This window comes from Bombina bombina, chromosome 6 (assembly GCF_027579735.1).
Source record: "Bombina bombina isolate aBomBom1 chromosome 6, aBomBom1.pri, whole genome shotgun sequence".
Lineage (NCBI taxonomy): Eukaryota > Metazoa > Chordata > Amphibia > Anura > Bombinatoridae > Bombina > Bombina bombina.
In genome coordinates this window covers 558,326,409-558,349,305 of record NC_069504.1, presented here as the reverse complement: position 1 = coordinate 558,349,305, position 22,897 = coordinate 558,326,409, and the positions used below count along the sequence as shown (strand labels likewise).

Below are 22,897 nucleotides of genomic sequence, written 5' to 3'. Positions count from 1 at the left end.
TCTTCAGATTGTTCAAATGTGGGAGCTTCCAGAAATAGATCTGATGGCGTCTCATCTAAACAAGAAACTTCCCAGGTATCTGTCCAGATCCCGGGATCCTCAGGCGGAAGCAGTGGATGCATTATCACTTCCTTGGAAGTATCATCCTGCCTATATCTTTCCGCCTCTAGTTCTTCCAAGAGTAATCTCCAAGATTCTGAAGGAATGCTCGTTTGTTCTGCTGGTAGCTCCGGCATGGCCTCACAGGTTTTGGTATGCGGATCTTGTCCGGATGGCCTCTTGCCATCCGTGGACTCTTCCGATAAGACCAGACCTTCTGTTGCAAGGTCCTTTTTTCCATCAGGATCTCAAATCCTTAAATTTAAAGGTATGGAGATTGAACGCTTGATTCTTGGTCAAAGAGGTTTCTCTGACTCTGTGATTAATACTATGTTACAGGCTCGTAAATCTGTATCTAGAGAGATATATTATAGAGTCTGGAAGACTTATATTTCTTGGTGTCTTTCTCATCATTTTTCTTGGCATTCTTTTAGAATTCCGAGAATTTTACAGTTTCTTCAGGATGGTTTAGATAAAGGTTTATCCGCAAGTTCTTTGAAAGGACAAATCTCTGCTCTTTCTGTTCTTTTTCACAGAAAGATTGCTAATCTTCCTGATATTCATTGTTTTGTACAAGCTTTGGTTCGTATAAAACCTGTCATTAAGTCAATCTCTCCTCCTTGGAGTTTGAATTTTGTTCTGGGGGCTCTTCAAGCTCCTCCGTTTGAACCTATGCAGTCGCTGGATATTAAATTACTTTCTTGGAAAGTTTTGTTTCTTTTGGCCATCTCTTCTGCTAGAAGAGTTTCTGAATTATCTGCTCTTTCTTGTGAGTCTCCTTTTCTGATTTTTCATCAGGATAAGGCGGTTTTGCGAACTTCATTTAAATTTTTGCCCAAGGTTGTGAATTCTAACAACATTAGTAGAGAATTTGTAGTTCCTTCATTGTGTCCTAATCCTAAGAACTCTAAGGAAAGATCGTTGCATTCTTTGGATGTAGATAGAGCTTTTAAATATTATGTTGAAGCTACTAAAGATTTCCGAAAGACTTCTAGTCTATTTGTTATCTTTTCTGGTTCTAGGAAAGGTCAGAAGGCTTCTGCCATTTCTTTGGCATCGTGGTTAAAGTCTTTGATTCATCATGCTTATGTTGAGTCGGGTAGAACTCCGCCTCAAAGGATTACAGCTCATTCGACTAGGTCAGTCTCTACTTCCTGGGCATTTAGGAATGAAGCTTCGGTTGATCAGATTTGCAAAGCAGCAACTTGGTCTTCTTTGCATACTTTTACTAAATTCTACCATTTTGATGTGTTTTCTTCTTCAGAAGCAGTCTTTGGTAGAAAAGTACTTCAGGCAGCTGTTTCAGTTTGATTCTTCTGCTTATAATTTCAGTTTGTTTCATTATAAGATTAAGACTTTGTTTTGGGTGTGGATTATTTTTCAGCGGAATTGGCTGTCTTTATTTTATCCCTCCCTCTCTAGTGACTCTTGCGTGGAAGATCCACATCTTGGGTATTCATTATCCCATACGTCATGGACTCTTGCTAATTACATGAAAGAAAACATAATTTATGTAAGAACTTACGTGATAAATTCATTTCTTTCATATTAGCAAGAGTCCATGAGGCCCACCCTTTTTTGTGGTGGTTATGATTTTTTTGTATAAAGTACAATTATTCCAATTCCTTATTTTTTATGCTTTCGCACTTTTTTCTTATCACCCCACTTCTTGGCTATTCGTTAAACTGATTTGTGGGTGTGGTGAGGGGTGTATTTATAGGCATTTTGAGGTTTGGGAAACTTTGCCCCTCCTGGTAGGAATGTATATCCCATACGTCACTAGCTCATGGACTCTTGCTAATATGAAAGAAATGCATTTATCAGGTAAGTTCTTACATAAATTATGTTTTTCCACAAGGCAAGTTCCCTACCACCAACTCTTACTACGCATGCAGGTAACCCGAACGCTACTTATCCTTCTATAGAGTGTGGCCTGTTCCCACTGGAGGTTACGACACGGTTCCACATGGCGCTGGCGCATCTGCACCTCCCGGGAGTGGTGGGAGGGACCTATTTTTGCGCTCTAGATGCGCAGTTTCCTTCAGACTGAGACATCCAGCTTCCCTAGAGGAGTCCTCTGGCATCTGAGGACCATTATAAAGGGTTTATTTCTGCTCTAAATCGTATTTGAGGGCAGGTAGGAGCCTCAGCAGAGCTGTAGCAAGGTGCTCAACTGTCTTTTACCAGTGGTTGACGTTTTTTGAATCCGGTTTGGGGGCTAAGGGGTTAATCATCCATTTGCAAGTGGGTGCAATGTTGCTTTAGTCCCTTACACACACTGTAAAAATTTCGGAAGGCTTTACTATATTTTTACACTGTTTTGCAGTTTAAGTGTTAGTTTTTTTTCTCTTAAAGGCACAGTAACTTTTTGTTTAATTGCTGTTTCACCTTTATTAAAGTGTTTTCCAAGCTTGCTTGTCTCATTACTAATCTGTTAAACATGTCTGACATAGAGGAAACTCCTTATTCAATATGTTTGGAAGCCATTGTGGAACCCCCTCTTAGAATGTGTACCAAATGTACTGAAATCTCTATAAACTATAAAGACCATATTATGGCGCTTAAAGATTTATCTCCAGAGGATTCTCTGACTGAAAAAAGGGAGATTATGCCATCTAGCTCTCCCCATGTGTCAGAACCTATAACTCCCGCTCAAGTGACGCCAAGTACATCTAGCACGTCTAATTCTTTTACCTTACAGGACATGGCGGCAGTTATGAATGCTACCCTCTCAGAGGTATTGTTCAAACTGCCAGGGTTACAAGGAAAGCGAGACAGCTCTGGGGCTAGAACTAATACAGAGCTTTCTGACGCTTTAATACCTGTGTCTGTTATACCCTCACAATACTCAGAAGCCGAGGCAGGTGAGCTTCTATCTGTGGGTGACATTTCAGATTCAGGGAAGGCGTTGCTTCAGTCTGATTCTGAAATGACAGCGTTTAAATTTAAGCTCGAACACCTCCGCTTATTGCTTAGGGAGGTTTTAGCGACTCTGAACCCATTGTAGTTCCGGAGAAATTGTGTAAGATGGACAAATACTTTGCAGTGCCTGTTTACACTGATGTTTTTCCAGTCCCTAAGAGGTTTTCGGAAATTATTTCTAAGGAATGGGATAGACCAGGTGTGCCGTTCTCTCCCCCTCCTGCTTTTAATAAGATGTTTCCCATAGATGCCGCCATACGGGACTCGTGGCAGACGGTCCCTAAGGTGGAGGGAGCAGTCTCTACCCTAGCTAAGCGTACAACTATCCCTGTCGAGAACAGTTGTGCTTTCCTAGATCCTATGGATAAAAAATTGGAGGGTCTCCTTAAGAAAATTTTTGTTCATCAAGGTTTTATTCTCCAGCCTCTTGCATGCATTGCTCCAGTTACTGCTGCAGCGGCTTTTTGGTTCGTGTCTCTTGAGGAGGCTCTACAGGTGGAGACTCCGTTAGATGATATCTTAGACAGGATTAAAGCTCTTAAGTTAGCTAACTCCTTTATTTCTGACGCCTTTTTTCATTTAACTAAACTAACGGCTAAGAATTCAGGTTTTGCCATTTTGGCGCGTAGGTCGCTATGGCTTAAGTCCTGGTCAGCAGACGTTACTTCAAAGTCTAAACTTCTTAACATCCCCTTCAAAGGACAGACCCTATTCGGGCCTGGCCTCAAGGAGATCATCTCTGACATTACCGGAGGAAAAGGTCACGCCCTTCCTCAGGATGGGTCCAATAAATTATGGACCAAACAGAATAATTTTCATTCTTTTCGAAACTTCAAGGCTGGCGCAGCTTCAGCTTCCTCTAATGCTAAACAAGAGGGAAATTTCACCCAGTCCAAACCGGTCTTGAGACCTAACCAGACTTGGAACAAAGGGAAGCAGGCCAAAAAGCCTGCTGCTGCCTCTAAAACAGCATGAAGGAGTAGCCCCCGATCCGGGACCGGATCTAGTCGGGGGCAGACTTTCTCTCTTCGCCCAGGCCTGGGCATGAGACGTCCAGGATCCCTGGGCACTGGAGATTGTTTCCCAGGGATATCTTCTGGAATTCAAAGGTTCATCTCCAAAGGGGAGATTTCATCTCTCACAACTATCTGCAAACCAGATAAAGAGAGAGGCATTCTTACGTTGCGTTCAAGACCTACTGGTTATGGGAGTGATCCACCCAGTTCCAAGGGAGGAACAGGGGCAGGGTTTCTATTCAAACCTGTTTATAGTTCCCAAAAAAGAGGGAACTTTCAGACCAATCTTGGATCTCAAGATCCTAAATAAATTTCTCAGGGTCCCATCTTTCAAGATGGAGACAATCCGAACTATCCTTCCTATGATCCAGGAGGGTCAATATATGACTACCGTGGACTTAAAGGATGCTTATCTCCACATTCCAATTCACAGAGAGAATCATCAGTTCCTCAGGTTCGCCTTCCTAGACAAGCATTACCAGTTTGTGGCTCTTCACTTCGGGTTAGCCGCGGCGCCAAGAGTCTTTACGAAGGTTCTAGGGTCCCTTCTGGCGGTTCTAAGGCCGCGGGGAATAGTAGCGGTGGCTCCTTACCTAGACGACATTCTAATCCAGGCGTCAACTTTTCAAATCGCCAAGTCCCATACGGACATTGTTCTGGCCTTTCTGAGGTCTCACGGTTGGAAAGTGAACAGAGAAAAGAGTTCTCTCTCTCCTCTCACGAGAGTTTCTTCCTAGGAACTCTGATAGATTCAGTAGAAATTAAAAATTTTCTGACAGAGGTCAGGACATCAAAGCTTCTCACTTCCTGCCGTGTTCTTCATTCCACTTCTTTGCCGTCATTGGCTCAGTGTATGGAAATGATCGGCCTAATGGTACCGGCAATGGACATAGTTCGGTTTGCCCGCCTACATCTCAGACCACTGCAACTTTGCATGCTCAACCAGTGGAATGGGGACTACACAGATTTGTCTCCTCTGTTAAATATGGATCAAGAGACCAGGGATTCTCTTATCTGGTGGTTATCTCGGGTCCATCTGTCCAGGGGAATGAGTTCCCGCAGGCCAGACTGGACTATAGTGACGACAGATGCCAGCCTTTTGGGCTGGGGCGCAGTCTGGAACTCCCTGAAGGCTCAGGGTTTGTGGACTCAGGAGGAAGCCCTTCTGCCGATAAACATTCTGGAACTCAGAGCGATATTCAATGCTCTTCAGGCTTGGCGTCAGCTAGCTGCGGTCAGATTCATCAGATTTCAGTCGGACAATATCACGACTGTAGCCTATATCAACCATCAGGGGGGAACAAGGAGCCCCCTGGCAATGATGGAGGTTTCAAAGATAATTCTATGGGCAGAGGTTCACTCTTGCCATCTCTCAGCTATCCATATCCCAGGAGTAAAGAACTGGGAGGCAGACTTTCTAAGTCGGCAGACCTTTCATCCGGGGGAGTGGGAACTCCATCCGGAGGTATTTGCCCAACTGATTCAACTATGGGGCAAACCAGAACTGGATCTGGTGGCGTCTCGTCAGAACGCCAAACTTCCCTGTTACGTGTCCAGGTCAAGGGATCCCCAGGCAGCACTGATAGATGCTCTAGCAGTGCCTTGGTCCTTCAGCCTGGCTTATGTGTTTCCACCATTTCCTCTCCTCCCTCGTCTGATTGCCAAGATCAAGCAGGAGAGAGATTCAGTGATTTTGATAGCACCTGCGTGGCCACGCAGGACTTGGTATGCAGATCTGGTGGACATGTCATCCTTTCCACCATGGACTCTGCCGCTGAGGCAGGACCTGCTACTTCAAGGTCCCTTCAAACATCCAAATCTAATTTCTCTGCGTCTGACTGCTTGGAGATTGAACGCTTGATTTTATCAAAGCGTGGTTTTTCCGAGTCGGTCATTGATACCTTAATTCAGGCTTGAAAGCCTGTCACCAGGAAAGTCTATCATAAGATATGGTGTAAATATCTTCATTGGTGTGAATCCAAGGGTTACTCATGGAGTAAGGTCAGGATTCCCAGGATATTATCTTTTCTCCAAGAAGGATTGGAGAAGGGATTGTCAGCTAGTTCCTTAAAGGGACAGATTTCTGCTCTGTCTATTCTTTTGCACAGGCGTCTGGCGGATGTTCCAGACGTTCAAGCGTTTTGTCAGGCTTTAGTTAGAATCAAGCCTGTGTTTAAACCTGTTGCTCCGCCATGGAGTTTAAATTTAGTTCTTCAAGGGGTTCCGTTTGAACCTCTGCATTCCATAGATATCAAGCTTTTATCTTGGAAAGTTCTGTTTTTGGTAGCCACCTCTTCGGCTCGAAGAGTTTCAAAGTTATCTGCCTTGCAGTGTGATTCCCCTTATCTGATCTTCCATGCAGAAGAAGGAACGTCTATTACACAATCTTGACATGGTTCGTGCTTTAAAGTTTTATTTACAAGCTACTAAAGATTTTCGTCAAACATCTGCATTGTTTGTTGTCTACTCTGGACAGAGGAAAGGCCAAAAGGCTTCAGCAACTTCTCTTTCTTTTTGGTTAAGAAGTATAATCCGCTTAGCTTATGAGACTGCTGGCCTGCAGCCTCCTGAAAGAATTACAGCTCATTCCACTAGAGCGGTGGCTTCCACATGGGCTTTTAAAAATGAGGCTTCTGTTGAACAGATATGTAAGGCGGCGACTTGGTCTTCGCTTCATACTTTTTCTAAATTCTACAAATTTGTTACTTTTGCTTCTTCGGAGGCTATTTTTGGGAGAAAGGTCTTACAGGCAGTGGTGCCTTCCGTTTAAGCGCCTGCCTTGTCCCTCCCTTCATCCGTGTCCTATAGCTTTGGTATTGGTATCCCACAAGTGATGGATGAATTCGTGGACTGGATACACCTTACAAGAGAAAACAAAATTTATGCTTACCTGATAAATTTATTTCTCTTGTGGTGTATCCAGTCCACGGCCCGCCCTGTCATTTTAAGGCAGGTGTTTTTAATTTTTATACTACAGTCACCACTGCACCCTATAGTTTCTCCTTTCTCTTGCTTGTCTTCGGTCAAATGACTGGGAGGTGGCAGTTAGGGGAGGAGCTATATAGACAGCTCTGCTGTGGGTGATCCTCTTGCAGCTTTTTGTTGGGAAGGAGAATATCCCACAAGTAATGGATGAATCCATGGACTGGATACACCACAAGAGAAATAAATTTATCAGGTAAGCATAAATTTTGTTTTTGCTTGATTGAGACCTCTTCTGAATGGAATGTAAGGGTTATAATGGTGATCATTTGTATAATTACATTTTCGTTGGTTATAACTTTGTGTGTTTGTATGCTTACAGTGACACATGGTTTTCTTTCTAAATTTTAACTTTAAAAATGCTGATATGATGCGGTTAAAGAGACATGAAACCTAACATATTCACTTTTTTATTCAGATCAAGCATAGATTTTTTTTTAAAGTTTCCAATTTACTTCTATTATCAAATTTGCTTTTGTTCTCATTATTATTTGTTGAAGAGATACCTTGGTAGGGTAGGTCTTGAGCACATCTGGAGCACTGCATGGCACGAAAAAGTGCTGCCATCTAGTGCTCCTGTTAATGTATAACATTCCTGGAAAACTACTACCACGCTTCCATACTAACCACTTTGAAAGACAATTTGTGGGTTTCAAATTCTCTGTAAAGAAAAATAAAGGTATTTGTTTCTGTTTTTAATAAAGTCACAATTATACCTTCAAAATCTTAGGGTTGTCTACATTTCAATGTCAGTGATGATAAACTATTCATATAAAAATAATTTTTAATACATGGCATGAGATGATATAACTGAACCTTTATGTTTTTTTTTATATTGTTAGTGATCAGAGCTCTTTATCATCAAGCCGAGCTCAACAAATGCACGCATTCTCTTGGATTCGGAATACCTTAGAGGAACATCCAGAAACTTCATTGCCTAAGCAGGAAGTCTATGATGAATATAAGTAAGTTGTCTTTTAGTGGGCATCATACAGATTTAGCTGACAATACTTATACCTTATATTCATTATTTCTGCATCTGCTAATTTCATAGCATTTAGACAACAATCTCAGAGACAAGTTGGTTATACAAGTTAATTGTGAACTCTTACTGGCTGTTAAAGGACCATTAAATACAGTAGAACTGAATAATCAACAAGTGCATAATAAAAATATAATGCAATATCACAGTGAATTTTAAATGAGCAGTAGATTTTGATTTTGATTTGACATTCCAAAATTTACTTCAATGTGCCGGGCCCCTGTATTATGGGACAGACATCAGCCAATCACTCATTTATATAGGTATACACTGTGAACTGTTGTACATGCTCAGTAGTAGCTGGTACCTCAGAAAGTCTATATATAAGACTGCACAGTTTGATAATAGAAGTAATTTAGAAATTACCTTAAAACTGCATGCTCTATCTGAAATATTAAAGTTTAATTTTGGCTTTAGTGTCCCTTTAATTAAAAGGACATAAAACCCAATCTGTTTCTTTCACCAATTTACTTCTATTATCTAATTTGCTTATTTCACTTGGTATCCAAGTATTTTGGCAACCTATGAGACATCTGAGCTTTGTGATAATAATAGATTGTGACTTTTGGTAGATTTTGACATGCCAATCTTAAATTAAACATAAAATGGTTGTTGGATTTATACTTTAGTGCCACTAGTGGGGATAATAGAACCTCAAATTGCAATACATGCTTAAAAGAAGTATAATATTTGCTTCCTTTATGTCTCAAGAAAACAAGTGTATAATATGTGTCTTGATTTGGCAAATGCAATTCCCTTCTGCTTTCACTACATACAGAATTTATACTGTCTATATTTCATTACATTGTTCATGTATATTTCTTTCATAATATATGTATATAGATCTGATGTAAAGATAGCATGACTATGTTGTGCATATTTATTTTGTTCAGATATTGTCACAGTTTCTGTCCAATCAACTTGCTATATTATAAAACTTATTATAAAACTGTAGTTAATAGTGATGCACATATGACTTCTGCACCGGCTGTGACTGGAAAGCAAAGATTTTCTCTTGTAAGGTGTATCCAGTCCATGGGTTCATCTATTACTTGTGGGATATTCTCCTTCACAACAGGAAATTGCAAGAGGACACCCACAGCAGAGATGTCTATATAGCTTCTCCCCTAACCCCCACCTCCAGTCATTCTCTTGCAACTCTCGACAAGATAGGAAGTATCAAGAGATACTCTGAAATGACAGCGTTTAAATTTAAGCTCGAACACCTCCGCTTATTGCTTAGGGAGGTTTTAGCGACTCTGGGCGACTGTGAACCCATTGCAGTCCCAGAAAAATTGTATAAGATGGACAAATACTTTGCAGTGCCTGTTTACACTGATGTTTTTCCAGTCCCTAAGAGGTTTTCGGAAATTATTACTAAGGAATGGGATAGACCAGGTGTGCTGTTCTCTCCCCCTCCTGCTTTTAAAAGATGTTTCCCATAGATGCTGCCATACGGGACTCGTGGCAGACAGTCCCTAAGGTGGAGGGAGCAGTCTCTACCCTAACTAAGCGTACAACTATCCCCGTAGAGGACAGTTGTGCTTTCCTAGATCCTATGGATAGAAAATTGGAGGGTCTCCTTAAGAAATTTTTTATACATCAGGGTTTTATTCTCCAGCCTCTTGCATGCATTGCCTCAGTTACTGCTGCAGCGGCTTTTTGGTTTGAGTCTCTTGAGGAGGCTCTACAGGTGGAGACCCCGTTAGATGATATTTCTCTTGTAAGGTGTATCCAGTCCACGGGTTCATCCATTACTTGTGGGATATTCTCCTTCCCAACAGGAAGTTGCAAGAGGACACCCACAGCAGAGCTGTCTATATAGCTCCTCCTCTAACCCCCACCTCCAGTCATTCTCTTGCAACTCTCGACAAGATAGGAAGTATCAAGAGATATGTGGTGACTTAGTGTAGTTTTACCTTCAATCAAGAGTTTGTTATTTTTAAACGGTACCGGCGTTGTACTGTTTTACTCTCAGGCAGAAATTAGAAGAAGAATTCTGCCTGGAGGTTTGATGATCTTAGCGGTTTGTAACTAAGGTCCATTGCTGTTCTCACACATAACTGAAGAGTATGGGAAAACTTCAGTTGGGGGAACGGTCTGCAGATTACCTGCTTTGAGGTATGTTCAGTATTTTTATTTCTAGAGAGATGAATAAGTTCTAGAAAATGCTGACAGAGTCTTGTGTATTTGAGGTAAGCTAGATGCAGTGATTTAACAATGACTGTGATCATGCTTACAAAACAGGGTAATACTCATGTTAATACTCATATTACTTAGTGACAAAACGTTTTACATGTTTAATAAATAGGACGTTTTTTCTCTAAGGGAGATAAATCTTTTTTGGGGCCTAGTTTTCCACATGGCTAGTTAGATTCTCCTAGGAGTATTTTCTTAAGGCCCCTCTGACATCCAGTACATGGTGCGAGGGGCCTATTTTCGCGCTCTAGATGCGCAGTTTTCCTTCAGACTGAGACATCCAGCTTCCCTAGAGGAGTCCTTTGGCATCTGAGGACCATTACAAAGGGTTTATTTCTGCACAAAATCGTATTTGAGGGCAGGTAGGAGCCTCAGCAGAGCTGTGGCAAGGTGCTCAACTATCTTTTAACGTTTTTTAAATCCGGTTTGGGGCCTAAGGGGTTAATCATCCATTTGCAAGTGGGTGCAATCTTGCTTTAGTCCCTTACACACACTGTAAAAATTTCAAAGACTTTACTATATTTTGACACTGTTTTGCAGTTTAAGTGCTAGTTTTTTTCTCTTAAAGGCACAGTAACGTTTTTGTTTAATTGCTGTTTCACCTTTATTAAAGTGTTTTCCAAGCTTGCTTGTCTCATTACTAGTCTGTTAAACATGTCTGACATAGAGGAAACTCCTTGCTCAATATGTTTTCAAGCCATTGTGGAACCCCCTCTTAGAATGTGTACCAAATGTACTGAAATTTCTATAAACTATAAAGACCATATTATGGCGCTTAAAGAGTTATCTCCAGAGGATTCTCTGACTGAAAAAAGGGAGATTATGCCATCTAGCTCTCCCCATGTGTCAGAACCTATAACTCCCGCTCAAGTGACGCCAAGTACATCTAGCGCGTCTAATTCTTTTACCTTACAGGACATGGCGGCAGTTATGAATGCTACCCTCTCAGAGGTATTGTCCAAACTGCCAGGGTTACAAGGAAAGCGAGACAGCTCTGGGGCTAGAACTAATACAGAGCTTTCTGACGCTTTAATACCTGTGTCCGATATACCCTCACAATACTCAGAAGCCGAGGCAGGTGAGCTTCTATCTGTGGGTGACATTTCAGACTCAGGGAAGGCGTTGCTTCAGTCTGATTCTGAAATGGCAGCATTTAAATTTAAGCTCGAACACCTCCGCTTATTGCTTAGGGAGGTTTTAGCGACTCTGGACGACTGTGAACCCATTGCAGTCCCAGAAAAATTGTGTAAGATGGACAAATACTTTGCAGTGCCTGTTTACACTGATGTTTTTCCAGTCCCTAAGAGGTTTTCGGAAATTATTACTAAGGAATGGGATAGACCAGGTGTGCCGTTCTCTCCCCCTCCTGCTTTTAAAAAGATGTTTCCCATAGATGCCGCCATACGGGACTCGTTGCAGACGGTCCCTTAGGTGGAGGGAGCAGTCTCTACCCTAGCTAAGCATACAACTATCCCCGTAGAGGACAGTTGTGCTTTCCTAGATCCTATGGATAGAAAATTGGAGGGTCTCCTTAAGAAAACTTTTATACATCAGGGTTTTATTCTCCAGCCTCTTGCATGCATTGCCCCAGTTACTGCTGCAGCGGCTTTTTGGTTCGAGTCTCTTGAGGAGGCTCTACAGGTGGAGACCCCGTTAGATGATATTTTAGACAGGATTAAAGCTCTTAAGTTAGCTAATTCCTTTATTTCTGACGCCGTTTTTCATTTAACCAAGCTAACGGCTAAGAATTCAGGTTTTGCCATTCTGGCGCGTAGGGCGCTATGGCTTAAGTCCTGGTCAGCAGACATTACTTCAAAGTCTAAGCTTCTTAACATCCCCTTCAAAGGACAGACCCTATTCGGGCCTGGCCTGAAGGAGATCATCTCTGACATTTCAGGAGGAAAAGGTCACGCCCTTCCTCAGGATAGGTCCAATAAGTTAAGGACCAAACAGAATAATTTTCGTTCTTTTCGAAACTTCAAGAGTGGCGCAGCTTCAGCTTCCTCTAATACCAAACAAGAGGGAACTTTCGCCCAGTCCAAACCAGTCTGGAGACCTAACCAGGCTTGGAACAAGGGGAAGCAGGCCAAAAAAACCTGCTGCTGCTTCTAAGACAGCATGAAGGAATAGCCCCCGATCCGGGACCAGATCTAGTCGGGGGCAGACTTTCTCTCTTCGCCCAGGCTTGGGCAAGAGACAACCAGGATCCCTGGGCACTAGAGATTGTTTCCCAGGGATATCATCTGGAATTCAAAGGTTCATCTCCAAAGGGGAGATTTCATCTCTCACAACTATCTGCAAACCAGATAAAGAGAGAGGCATTCTTACGTTGCGTTCAAGACCTACTGGTTATGGGAGTGATCCACCCAGTTCCAAGGGAGGAACAGGGGCAGGGTTTCTATTCAAACCTGTTTATAGTTCCCAAAACAGAGGGAACTTTCAGACCAATCTTGGATCTCAAGATCCTAAACAAATTTCTCAGGGTCCCATCCTTCAAGATGGAGACAATCCGAAACATCCTCCCTTTGATCCAGGAGGGTCAATATATGACTACCGTGGACTTAAAGGATGCTTATCTCCACATTCCGATTCATAGAGATCATAATCAGTTCCTAAGGTTTGCCTTCCTAGACAGGCATTACCAGTTTGTGGCTCTTCCCTTCGGGTTAGCCACGGCGCCAAGAATCTTTACGAAGGTTCTAGGGTCTCTTCTGGCGGTTCTAAGGCCACGGGGCATAGCGGTGGCTCCTTACCTAGACGACATTCTAATCCAGGCGTCGACTTTTCAAATCGCCAAGTCCCATACGGACATTGTTCTGGCCTTTCTGAGGTCTCACGGGTGGAAAGTGAACAGAGAAAAGAGTTCTCTCCTCTCACAAGAGTTTCTTTCCTAGGAACTCTGATAGATTCAGTAGAAATTAAAAATTTTCTGACAGAGGTCAGGATATCAAAGCTTCTCACTTCCTGCCGTGCTCTTCATTCCACTTCTCGGCCGTCAGTGGCTCAGTGTATGGAAATGATCGGCCTAATGGTAGCAGCAATGGACATAGTTCCGTTTGCCCGCCTACATCTCAGACCACTGCAACTTTACATGCTCAATCAGTGGAATGGGGACTACACAGATTTTTCTCCTCTGTTAAATCTGGATCAAGAGACCAGGGATTCTCTTCTCTGGTGGTTATCTCGGGTCCATCTGTCCAGGGGAATGAATTTCTGCAGACCAGAGTGGACTATAGTGACGACAGATGCCAGCCTTCTGGGCTGGGGCGCAGTCTGGAATTCCCTGAAGGCTCAGGGTTCGTGGATTCAGGAGGAAGCCCTCCTTCCGATAAACATTCTGGAACTCAACTAGCTGCGGCCAGGTTCATCAGATTTCAGTCGGACAATATCACGACTGTAGCCTATATCAACCATCAGGGGGGAACAAGGAGTCCCCTGGCAATGATGGAGGTTTCAAAGATAATTCTATGGTCAGAGGTTCACTCTTGCCATCTCTCAGCTATCCATATCCCAGGAGTAGAGAACTGGGAGGCGGACTTTCTAAGTCGGCAGTCCTTTCATCCGGGGGAGTGGGAGCTCCATCCGGAGGCATTTGCCCAGCTGATTCAACTATGGGGCAAACCAGAACTGGATCTGATGGCGTCTCATCAGAACGCCAAGCTTCCTTGTTACGGGTCCAGGTCAAGGGATCCCCAGGCAGCGCTGATAGATGCTCTAGCAGTGCCCTGGTCCTTCAGCCTGGCTTATGTGTTTCCACCATTTCCTCTCCTCCCTCGTCTGATTGCCAAGATCAAGCAGGAGAGAGCTTCAGTGATTTTGATAGCACCTGCGTGGCCACGCAGGACTTGGTATGCAGATCTGGTGGACATGTCATCCTTTCCACCATGGACTCTGCCGCTGAGGCAGGACCTTCTACTCCAAGGTCCATTCAAACATCCAAATCTAATTTCTCTGCGTCTGACTGCTTGGAGATTGAATGCTTGATTTTATCAAAACGTGGTTTCTCCGAGTCGGTCATTGATACCTTGATTCATGCTCGAAAGCCTGTCACCAGGAAAATCTATCATAAAATATGGTGTAAATATCTTCATTGGTGTGATTCCAAGGGTTACTCATGAAGTAAGGTCAGGATTCCTAGGATTTTATCTTTTCTCCAAGAAGGATTGGAAAAGGGATTATCAGCTAGTTCCTTAAAGGGACAGATTTCTGCTCTGTCTATTCTTTTGCACAAGCGTCTGGCAGATGTTCCAGACGTTCAGGCGTTTTGTCAGGCTTTAGTTAGAATCAAGCCTGTGTTTAAACCTGTTGCTCCGCCATGGAGTTTAAATTTAGTTCTTAAAGTTCTTCAAGCGGTTCCGTTTGAACCTTTGCATTCCATAGATATCAAGCTTTTATCTTGGAAAGTTCTGTTCTTAGTGGCTATCTCTTCGGCTCGAAGAGTTTGAGTTATCTGCCTTACAGTGTGATTCCCCTTATCTGATCTTCCATGCAGATAAGGTAGTTTTGCGTACCAAACCTGGGTTTCTTCCTGAGGTAGTATCTAATAAGAATATCAATTGTTCTTCCGTCATTGTGTCCTAATCCTTCTTCAAAGAAGGAACGTCTGTTACACAATCTTGACGTGGTTCGTGCTTTAAAGTTTTATTTACAAGCTACTAAGTTTTTTCGTCTGCATTGTTTGTTGTCTACTCTGGAAGGAGGAGAGGCCAAAAGGCTTCGGCAACTTCTCTTTCTTTTTGGTTGAGAAGCATAATCTGGTTATCTTATGAGACTGCTGGCCAGCAGCCTCCTGAAAGAATTACAGCTCATTCTACTAGAGCGGTAGCTTCCACATGGGCTTTTAAAAATGAGGCCTCTGTTGAACAGATTTGTAAGGCGGCGAATTGGTCTTCACTTCATACTTTTGCTAAATTTTACAAATTTGATACTTTTGCTTCTTCGGAGGCTATTTTTGGTAGAAAGGTCTTACAGGCAGTGGTGCCTTCCGTTTAAGTTCCTGCCTTGTCCCTCCCTTCATCCGTGTCCTAAAGTATTGGTATCCCACAAGTAATGGATGAACCCGTGGACTGGATACACCTTACAAGAGAAAACAAAATTTATGCTTACCTGATAAATTTCTTTTTCTTGTGGTGTATCCAGTCCACGGCCCGCCCTGTCACTTTAAGGCAGGTGTTTTTATTTTTAAAACTACAGTCACCACTGCACCCTATAGTTTCTCCTTTTTCTTACTTGTCTTTGGTCGAATGACTGGAGGTGGGGGTTAGGGGAGGAGCTATATAGACAGCTCTGCTGTGGGTGTCCTCTTGCAGCTTCCTGTTGGGAGGTAGAATATCCCACAAGTAATGGATGAACCCATGGACTGGATACACCACAAGAGAAAGAAATTTATCAGGTAAGCATAAATTTTGTTTTCTTACTGTTGCTTATATTCTTTTGGTGTGGCAAGGAGCAAAATGCATTTTCCTGTGAAACTTTTGAGGAATTAATTGCTTTTGCTTTCTGTATTTTTGTCTGATATTTATATAACAGGTTTAATTTATTTATAGCTGACTTTGTGTCCACCATACATTACTCCTTGGAATTACTCTTCCTTACCACTAAGTGGAGGTAAAGAATCTCAAACCCCAAGAGCTCTATAAAACCCCTCACACATACCTCAGTACTTACTTTGCCTCTGTTGAAGGTGTTTGAAGAATGAAGATGTGCATTTGATTCTTCAGTGTAAAGGGTTCTCAGTCTATATTGAGGCCCAGTTTCCCTTCAGAGTAAAGTGCCTGTCAGAGGGATGCATATGGGGTATGGTTTGTGGCTCTTTTTTCACCTCATGGGAAATCTGTCAAAGACCCTCCAAAGTTGACCGCAGATACTTGTCTTTTGTTTCCTTCTATGGATCTACAATATACTCCTGTTCCATAACCTCTACTGATATGTTTCAGTACTGGTTTGGCTTTCTACTGGTTGTTTGCTGGCGGGTGGGTGTCTATTGGTAGCTAACAGAACAAAGAAGATGAAGGTGGCACTCTTAAACAAGCAAACCTTTATTAGACTAGCAACGTCTGCCCTGTGGTCCCTCTTTTCTTCATAAATGGAGAGAGTCCACAGCTGCATTCATTACTTTTGGGAATTCAGAACCTGGTCAACAGGAGGAGGCAAAGGCTTAAATACTCCTCCCACTTCCCTCATCTCCCAGTCATTCTTTGCCTGGGGGATGCACGGTTTACCTTGTGACTGGGCGTGGTCAAATGTTTACCTTACCATTTCCGCATTACTGATCGTGTGGCGACAGAGAAATTCTGGTCCGCTGGTGTCTGGTTCTCAGGAGGTGGTGAGTGTCCCAGCCATTGGGGGTGTAAGGTGCCATTTAGATTTTTCTTATTGGTCCATTTTTTAATCAATATCCCAGTTATTGGGGATTCTGATTTTGTGGAGATGGATGTCTCTAATTCAGTTTCTACTTCTTGCCAAGAATATGAATTGGCCCGGGTGATACATGCCCATGAGTTATTCTCCGAATGCCGTTTTAGAGTGCTCTGTTCCTCGAGATCGGGGAATCAGGGGCCCACTGAGCCATCCGCCTCTGGGGATTCCATTTTCTTGGAGGCGAGTTCCCTACCACTATCTCTTACTACGCATGCAGGTAACCCAAACGCTGCATATCCTTCTGTGGAGAGTGGCCTGTTCCCACCGGAGGATACAACACGGTTCAGCATAGCCATATCTTTGGCGCTGGCGCATCTGCACCTCCCGGGAGTGTACTTATAATTTCAGTGTTCTGTTATCCGGGGCTCGTCAGGCGTGGGATCGCCTGGTCCAGTTCAACCCTCCAGGAGAGCGAATGCCCCTGAGGCCTCAGGGGGTCAACTTTCGGGGCCGGTGTCTTTTGTCCCGGGGAGATATCTCAGTCTTTCTCTTCGACTGGCTTGCATGATTAGACGTAAGGGGATGAGGTAATCTTCTTATAGTCTTTATTTGAGTATCCGTTTCCAGTTCTGAGCTTGGAAGATTCTGATTCCTGTTGGGCTGTTCCTGCGGGTGTGTCTGTTCTTCCTAGGCGATAACCTACGGGTTGCCTGATCTTTTATTTAATCTGGTGTGGATAGATTTTCTTTGGAACTTTATTCTCTGGAATTGATACTTTCGATTTTGTTGTTGCACTGTTTACTTTTTTTGTTTAAGAGTGAGGACGTGCTAGTCCTATGTTGTCTATCCCTCCATCTCGGGGAAGACTCTATGTGGCCTTGACAGTGCTGGGGCCCTTGGTTTCAGGCTGGTCCTGACTGGGTACAAATTCTTCTGTCTTGAGGCCTAGTTCAGAAATGTGGCGCCTTTTATGCCTGGCTGGTCCGGTGAGGGCGCCTAGTGCTCACAATATGACTTGTGTTGTTTTTGTACAAGTTTCAGCTAGCATCCTGAGAGGACTTAATGTACGTGGTTTGCTTAGGGGCATGGGGGATGGTTCAGTCCTCATTAGTCTGTCAATCTAGTCGCCCGAGTCTCGGTTGAGATCCGTTGCAACATGCAACATGCGGGGACTAGAGTTTTCCTTCCCGTTGTTGGTTGGAGGTTTGGAGGATTTAGGTGCTTCATGCCGCCGGTTCTTGGCTGTCTTGCCTTTTTAAGGTCTATGTGGGAGTTTCCTTTTAGGACATGTTCGTTTTAGAGGGTTCTCTTCCTTCGAGTCAAAACTTATGGACTTCGTCCGGGTTTCTGGCGGCTTTGAGCTAGGTAGCGTGGCCGAGCGGTCTAAGGCGCTGGATAAGGCTCCAGCCTCTTCAGAGGTGTGGGTTCAGATCCCACTGCTGCCAGATTCATTATTTAAATTTATTTAGGAAGTGAGCACCGTGTGGCTTTGTCTACTTTCGAGAGTTAGTCTCCATATCGTGTATGATAGGCGGTGTTGTCTCCTTTTCCAAGCGTTTGCTTAAGGGATTTTTTCTTCCAGGGTTCGGGATGCTCTGCATTCATCTTCCTTGGGTGTGGTGCTCCAGAAAGTTAGTCTTAAAGGATTATGGAAACTAGCCTTTTTCTTCTCTCTCTTTCGGGTGACTCTGTTCTCGTTATCATTCCCTTAATCTTGGACTTCGTGTGAGTGACCTGGAGCTCTAGAGTGATGGCGTGTCACGGCCAAGCACCGTGTTTGCGGAGTGTTGCCCTCCTGCTAAGGGTGTTCTCTTCCCTTTGGGCTTTGAATTAAGAGTGAGTCCTGTACCCGTTCTCCGGGTTAGCCCAGTTATTGTCCCCTGTGAGGTTTGTTTTTCTTCAGATGGGGTATCTTGTGTTCCCTGAGGTTGTTGTTTGTTTTAAGGCGATCTGGGTCCCAGGTCCAGCGCCCGCAGGACTAAGTGGCCTAAGGGATTAGTTGCGGCCTAGCAAGACGAAGGCTTGGAGTTTGAATCCTGCTGTGGCAGTTTTCTTAAGAGACTTATGATCCTGTGGACTGGTTTTGGGTAGGTTTTTTTCAGGCATGGTGCCCTCAGAATGGGCTGCCTCTTGTACCCTCCCGTTTTAGCTTTCAGTATCCTCTATAACTTGGGTATTGTTTTCCCAAAAGTAATGTATGCAGCTGTGGACTCTATCCATTTATGAAGAAAAACATAAATTATGCTTGCCTGATAATTTTCTTTTTTTCAGATGGAAAGAGTCCACAGCTCCCCGCCCGTGTTTTTATGTGGGGTGGCCTTCATTTTTGTTCTTCTGGCACCTTTCACCCTGATATTTCTTCTACTGTTTCTTGTTCCTCGGCTGACTGGGGGATGAGGGAAGTGGGAGGAATATTTAAGCCTTTGGCTTGGGTGTCTTTGCCTCCTCCTGATGGCCAGGTTCTGAATTCCCAAATGTAATGAATGCAGCTGTGGACTCTTTCCATCTGAAGAAAAGAAAATTATCAGGTGAGCATACTTTATGTTTTTCTATATTGTGCCTAAAATCCACAAGAGTTTAGAAAACCAACCGGGACGCCCCATAGTGGCAGGGATAGGGTCACTCCTTAGTCCAACTGCACAGTTCCTTGATAAAATCTTGTCTCCTTTGGTTACACAGGGTAAATCTTATATAAAAGGTACTGCACATTTTTTAGACATTACCAAACAATTCACTAATATGAATGAAGAAATATGGTTATCTACTTGGGATTTGTCTTTTCTGTATACGGTCATTCCTCACCTGGCGGGGGTAGACTGCATACTGAAGGTCATTTTTAGCAAAAAATACAGTGATACGCAGTTGGATTTATTGATTCAACTGTTAGAGGTGGTGCTAAAAATAATTTCTTTATCTTTGATGAAAAAAAATCTACATGCAAAAGACTGATGTGGCCCCAGCATATGCCTGCCTAGTCATGGATGCGATAGAAGAGAAATTTGTGTACACTCATCCTTTATATCATCATTTTTGTCAGGGTTGGTACTGCTACATAGATTACTTGTTCATCTTGTGGCAGGGCCTCCCTGACAAATTACTGGAACTTAAGACAGACATAGAGATGTCCCTTTTCTTAAATTCAGTTGCAAGGTAGATTGCCATCAGGTGGAGTTTCTAGACACTATGGTCTTCAAAAATGATGACAGACTCAGTACAGATTTTTTTGTAAAGTCCACTGATAGCAATACCTTGCTGCGTAGAAAAAGCTTCCATCCTGAGAGAGTATTCCAAAGTGTACCAAAATCGCAGATGATACGTGTAAATTTGATCCTGAAACTAGGAAATCTAGAATCTCTGAAATGAGAGGGAAATTCCAACAACGAGGTTACCATACCCATGAGTTAACTGACATTGAAAATTCTCTCGATTTTCCCACTTTAACACTTACCAGCAAAAAAACTAAAAAAATTTAATCCACTAGAATGAATTTTGTAAATACATATAATACCACGAGTAGACTGATTTTTAACATCATTAAGAAAGGGCCTCATTTCGTAAGGGCAAAACTAGGGAAGAGATTGGTACATGCCAATATGCACAATACTATGGAGACATTAATACCTTTTTACCAGGTAACATTTCCCTGCCTGGGATGTGCCCAATGTGATAGTGCTATAAAAGGAGATGTGATTTCTCACCCCTATACTGGTAGAAAGTTCCATATATCTGGGCACTATCCATATGACTCATCATATGGGGTATATGCCCTCAAAAGCGAATGTGGGCTCCTATACATAGGAGTGACAACACAGAAAATCAGAGATATGGTTTGCAAACACAAGTTCAGTATTAGAAATGAGTCTACAGCCCACTTGAAATGGGCCACCAAGCGAGCCAACTTATATTTATGGTAATAGATAAAGTCCAAAGAAACCCAGGGGGGAAATAGAATTAAAGATCTTCTTTACAAAGAAGCCAAGTGGACATGGCACTTAAATGCCATGTACCCAAAAAGCCTTTATAGAGACTTTAACTTGCTTCCATTTATTTAGGATAATACTGTTTTCTCTTTTGAATATTTCTGTTATGGTATATGTTATGCTGTACAAAACATTATAGTAATAATATTGTGTCCGTTTTGGATTGTGTTTTGCAGCTTTTGTTTTTAATAGGTATTCCAATTCTAACCAGCAGGGAGTGGGTTAATTTTTAGGTAAGCAACTTGACTACCTTGATTTTGATATGTGGATAATGTTATACAGCCCCTCCCAGTAATAGGTCATTGGTTAACTTTTTAGACATGTACTCTATATAATGTGTAAATAAAAAGAGAGAAGCGCTCAACCTGGGAACGAACAATAGCATAATAGCTTGTTCTATGGCTAGTTACCACCCTAGAAGCAGCCTCTTTTTGCTCAATATGTGCCTTTCACAGAGAAGAACTTTCCTATAGCATATCAGTCTGATCCTGACTTCACAGTACAGTCCAGCCCCGAAATACCAGGCAATCCCTCTCTGAACAAGAGAAACAGCAAAACCCCAGACATACGTTTCGGCCTATTGTGGGCCTCGTCAGTGAGGTGCAGCAGTATCTCTCTAGGCACACTGAGCAACGGGTCCACGTCTGGATTCCCGCATTACACTTAGGGAGACTTCCCCAAGTGTCAGAATTTGCATAAATAAAAAGAGAGAAGCGCTCAACCTGGGAACGAACAATAGCATAATAGCTTGTTCTATGGCTAGTTACCACCCTAGAAGCAGCCTCTTTCTTTCATGTAATTAGCAAGAGTCCATGAGCTAGTGACGTATGGGATATACATTCCTACCAGGAGGGGCAAAGTTTCCCAAACCTCAAAATGCCAATAAATACACCCCTCACCACACCCACAATTCAGTTTTACAAACTTTGCCTCCGATGGAGGTGGTGAAGTAAGTTTGTGCTAGATTCTACGTTGATATGCGCTCCGCAGCAAGTTGGAGCCCGGTTTTCCTCTCAGCGTGCAGTGAATGTCAGAGGGATGTGAGGAGAGTATTGCCTATTTGAATGCAGTGATCTCCTTCTACGGGGTCTATTTCATAGGTTCTCTGTTATCGGTCGTAGAGATTCATCTCTTACCTCCCTTTTCAGATCATACCATTACCTCTGCTGATTCTCGTTTCAGTACTGGTTTGGCTATCTGCTATATGTAGATGAGTGTCCTGGGGTAAGTAAGTCTTATTTTCTGTGACACTCCAAGCTATGGTTGGGCACTTTGTTTATAAAGTTCTAAATATATGTATTCAAACATTTATTTGCCTTGACTCAGAATGTTCAACTTTCCTTATTTTCAGACAGTCAGTTTCATATTTGGGATAATGCATTTTAATTTAACATTTTTTCTTACCTTAAAATTTGACTTTTTCCCTGTGGGCTGTTAGGCTCGCGGGGGCTGAAAATGCTTCATTTTATTGCGTCATTCTTGGCGCAGACTTTTTTGGCGCAAAAATTCTATTTAGCAAGGGAATTATATGTCCACAATAGATTTACAGGATGCATATCTGCATATTCCGATTCATCCAGATCATTATCAGTTCCTGAGATTCTCGTTTCTGGACAAGCATTACCAGTTTGTGGCTCTGCCGTTTGGCCTAGCTACAGCTCCAAGAATTTTTACAAAGGTTCTCGGTGCCCTGCTGTCTGTAATCAGAGAACAGGGTATTGTGGTATTTCCTTATTTGGACGATATCTTGGTACTTGCTCAGTCTTTACATTTAGCAGAATCTCATACGAATCGACTTGTGTTGTTTCTTCAAGATCATGGTTGGAGGATCAATTTACCAAAAAGTTCTTTGATTCCTCAGACAAGGGTAACCTTTCTGGGTTTCCAGATGGATTCAGTGTCCATGACTCTGTCTTTAACAGACAAGAGACGTCTAAAGTTGATTGCAGCTTGTCGAAACCTTCAGTCACAATCATTCCCTTCGGTAGCCTTATGCATGGAAATTCTAGGTCTTATGACTGCTGCATCGGACGCGATCCCCTTTGCTCGTTTTCACATGCGACCTCTTCAGCTCTGTATGCTGAAGCAATGGTGCAAGGATTACACGAAGATATCTCAATTAATATCTTTAAAACCGATTGTTCGACACTCTCTAACATGGTGGACAGATCACCATCGTTTAATTGAGGGGGCTTCTTTTGTGCTTCCGACTTGGACTGTAATTTCAACAGATGCAAGTCTCACAGGTTGGGGAGCTGTGTGGGGATCTCTGACGGCACAAGGAGTTTGGGAATCTC

General features: G+C 42.8%; 1 protein-coding gene across 1 annotated transcript in view; it reads left to right on the top strand.

Moving 5' to 3' along the window:
• The window catches only part of RFX7 (regulatory factor X7), a 592,746-nt gene that overhangs the window by 271,726 nt on the left and 298,123 nt on the right, over positions 1-22,897 (top strand). The window contains exon 5 of the mRNA XM_053717507.1: positions 7,862-7,984. Within this exon, the coding sequence (XP_053573482.1) occupies positions 7,862-7,984 (123 nt within the window). The remainder of the gene's footprint in view (positions 1-7,861; positions 7,985-22,897) is intronic.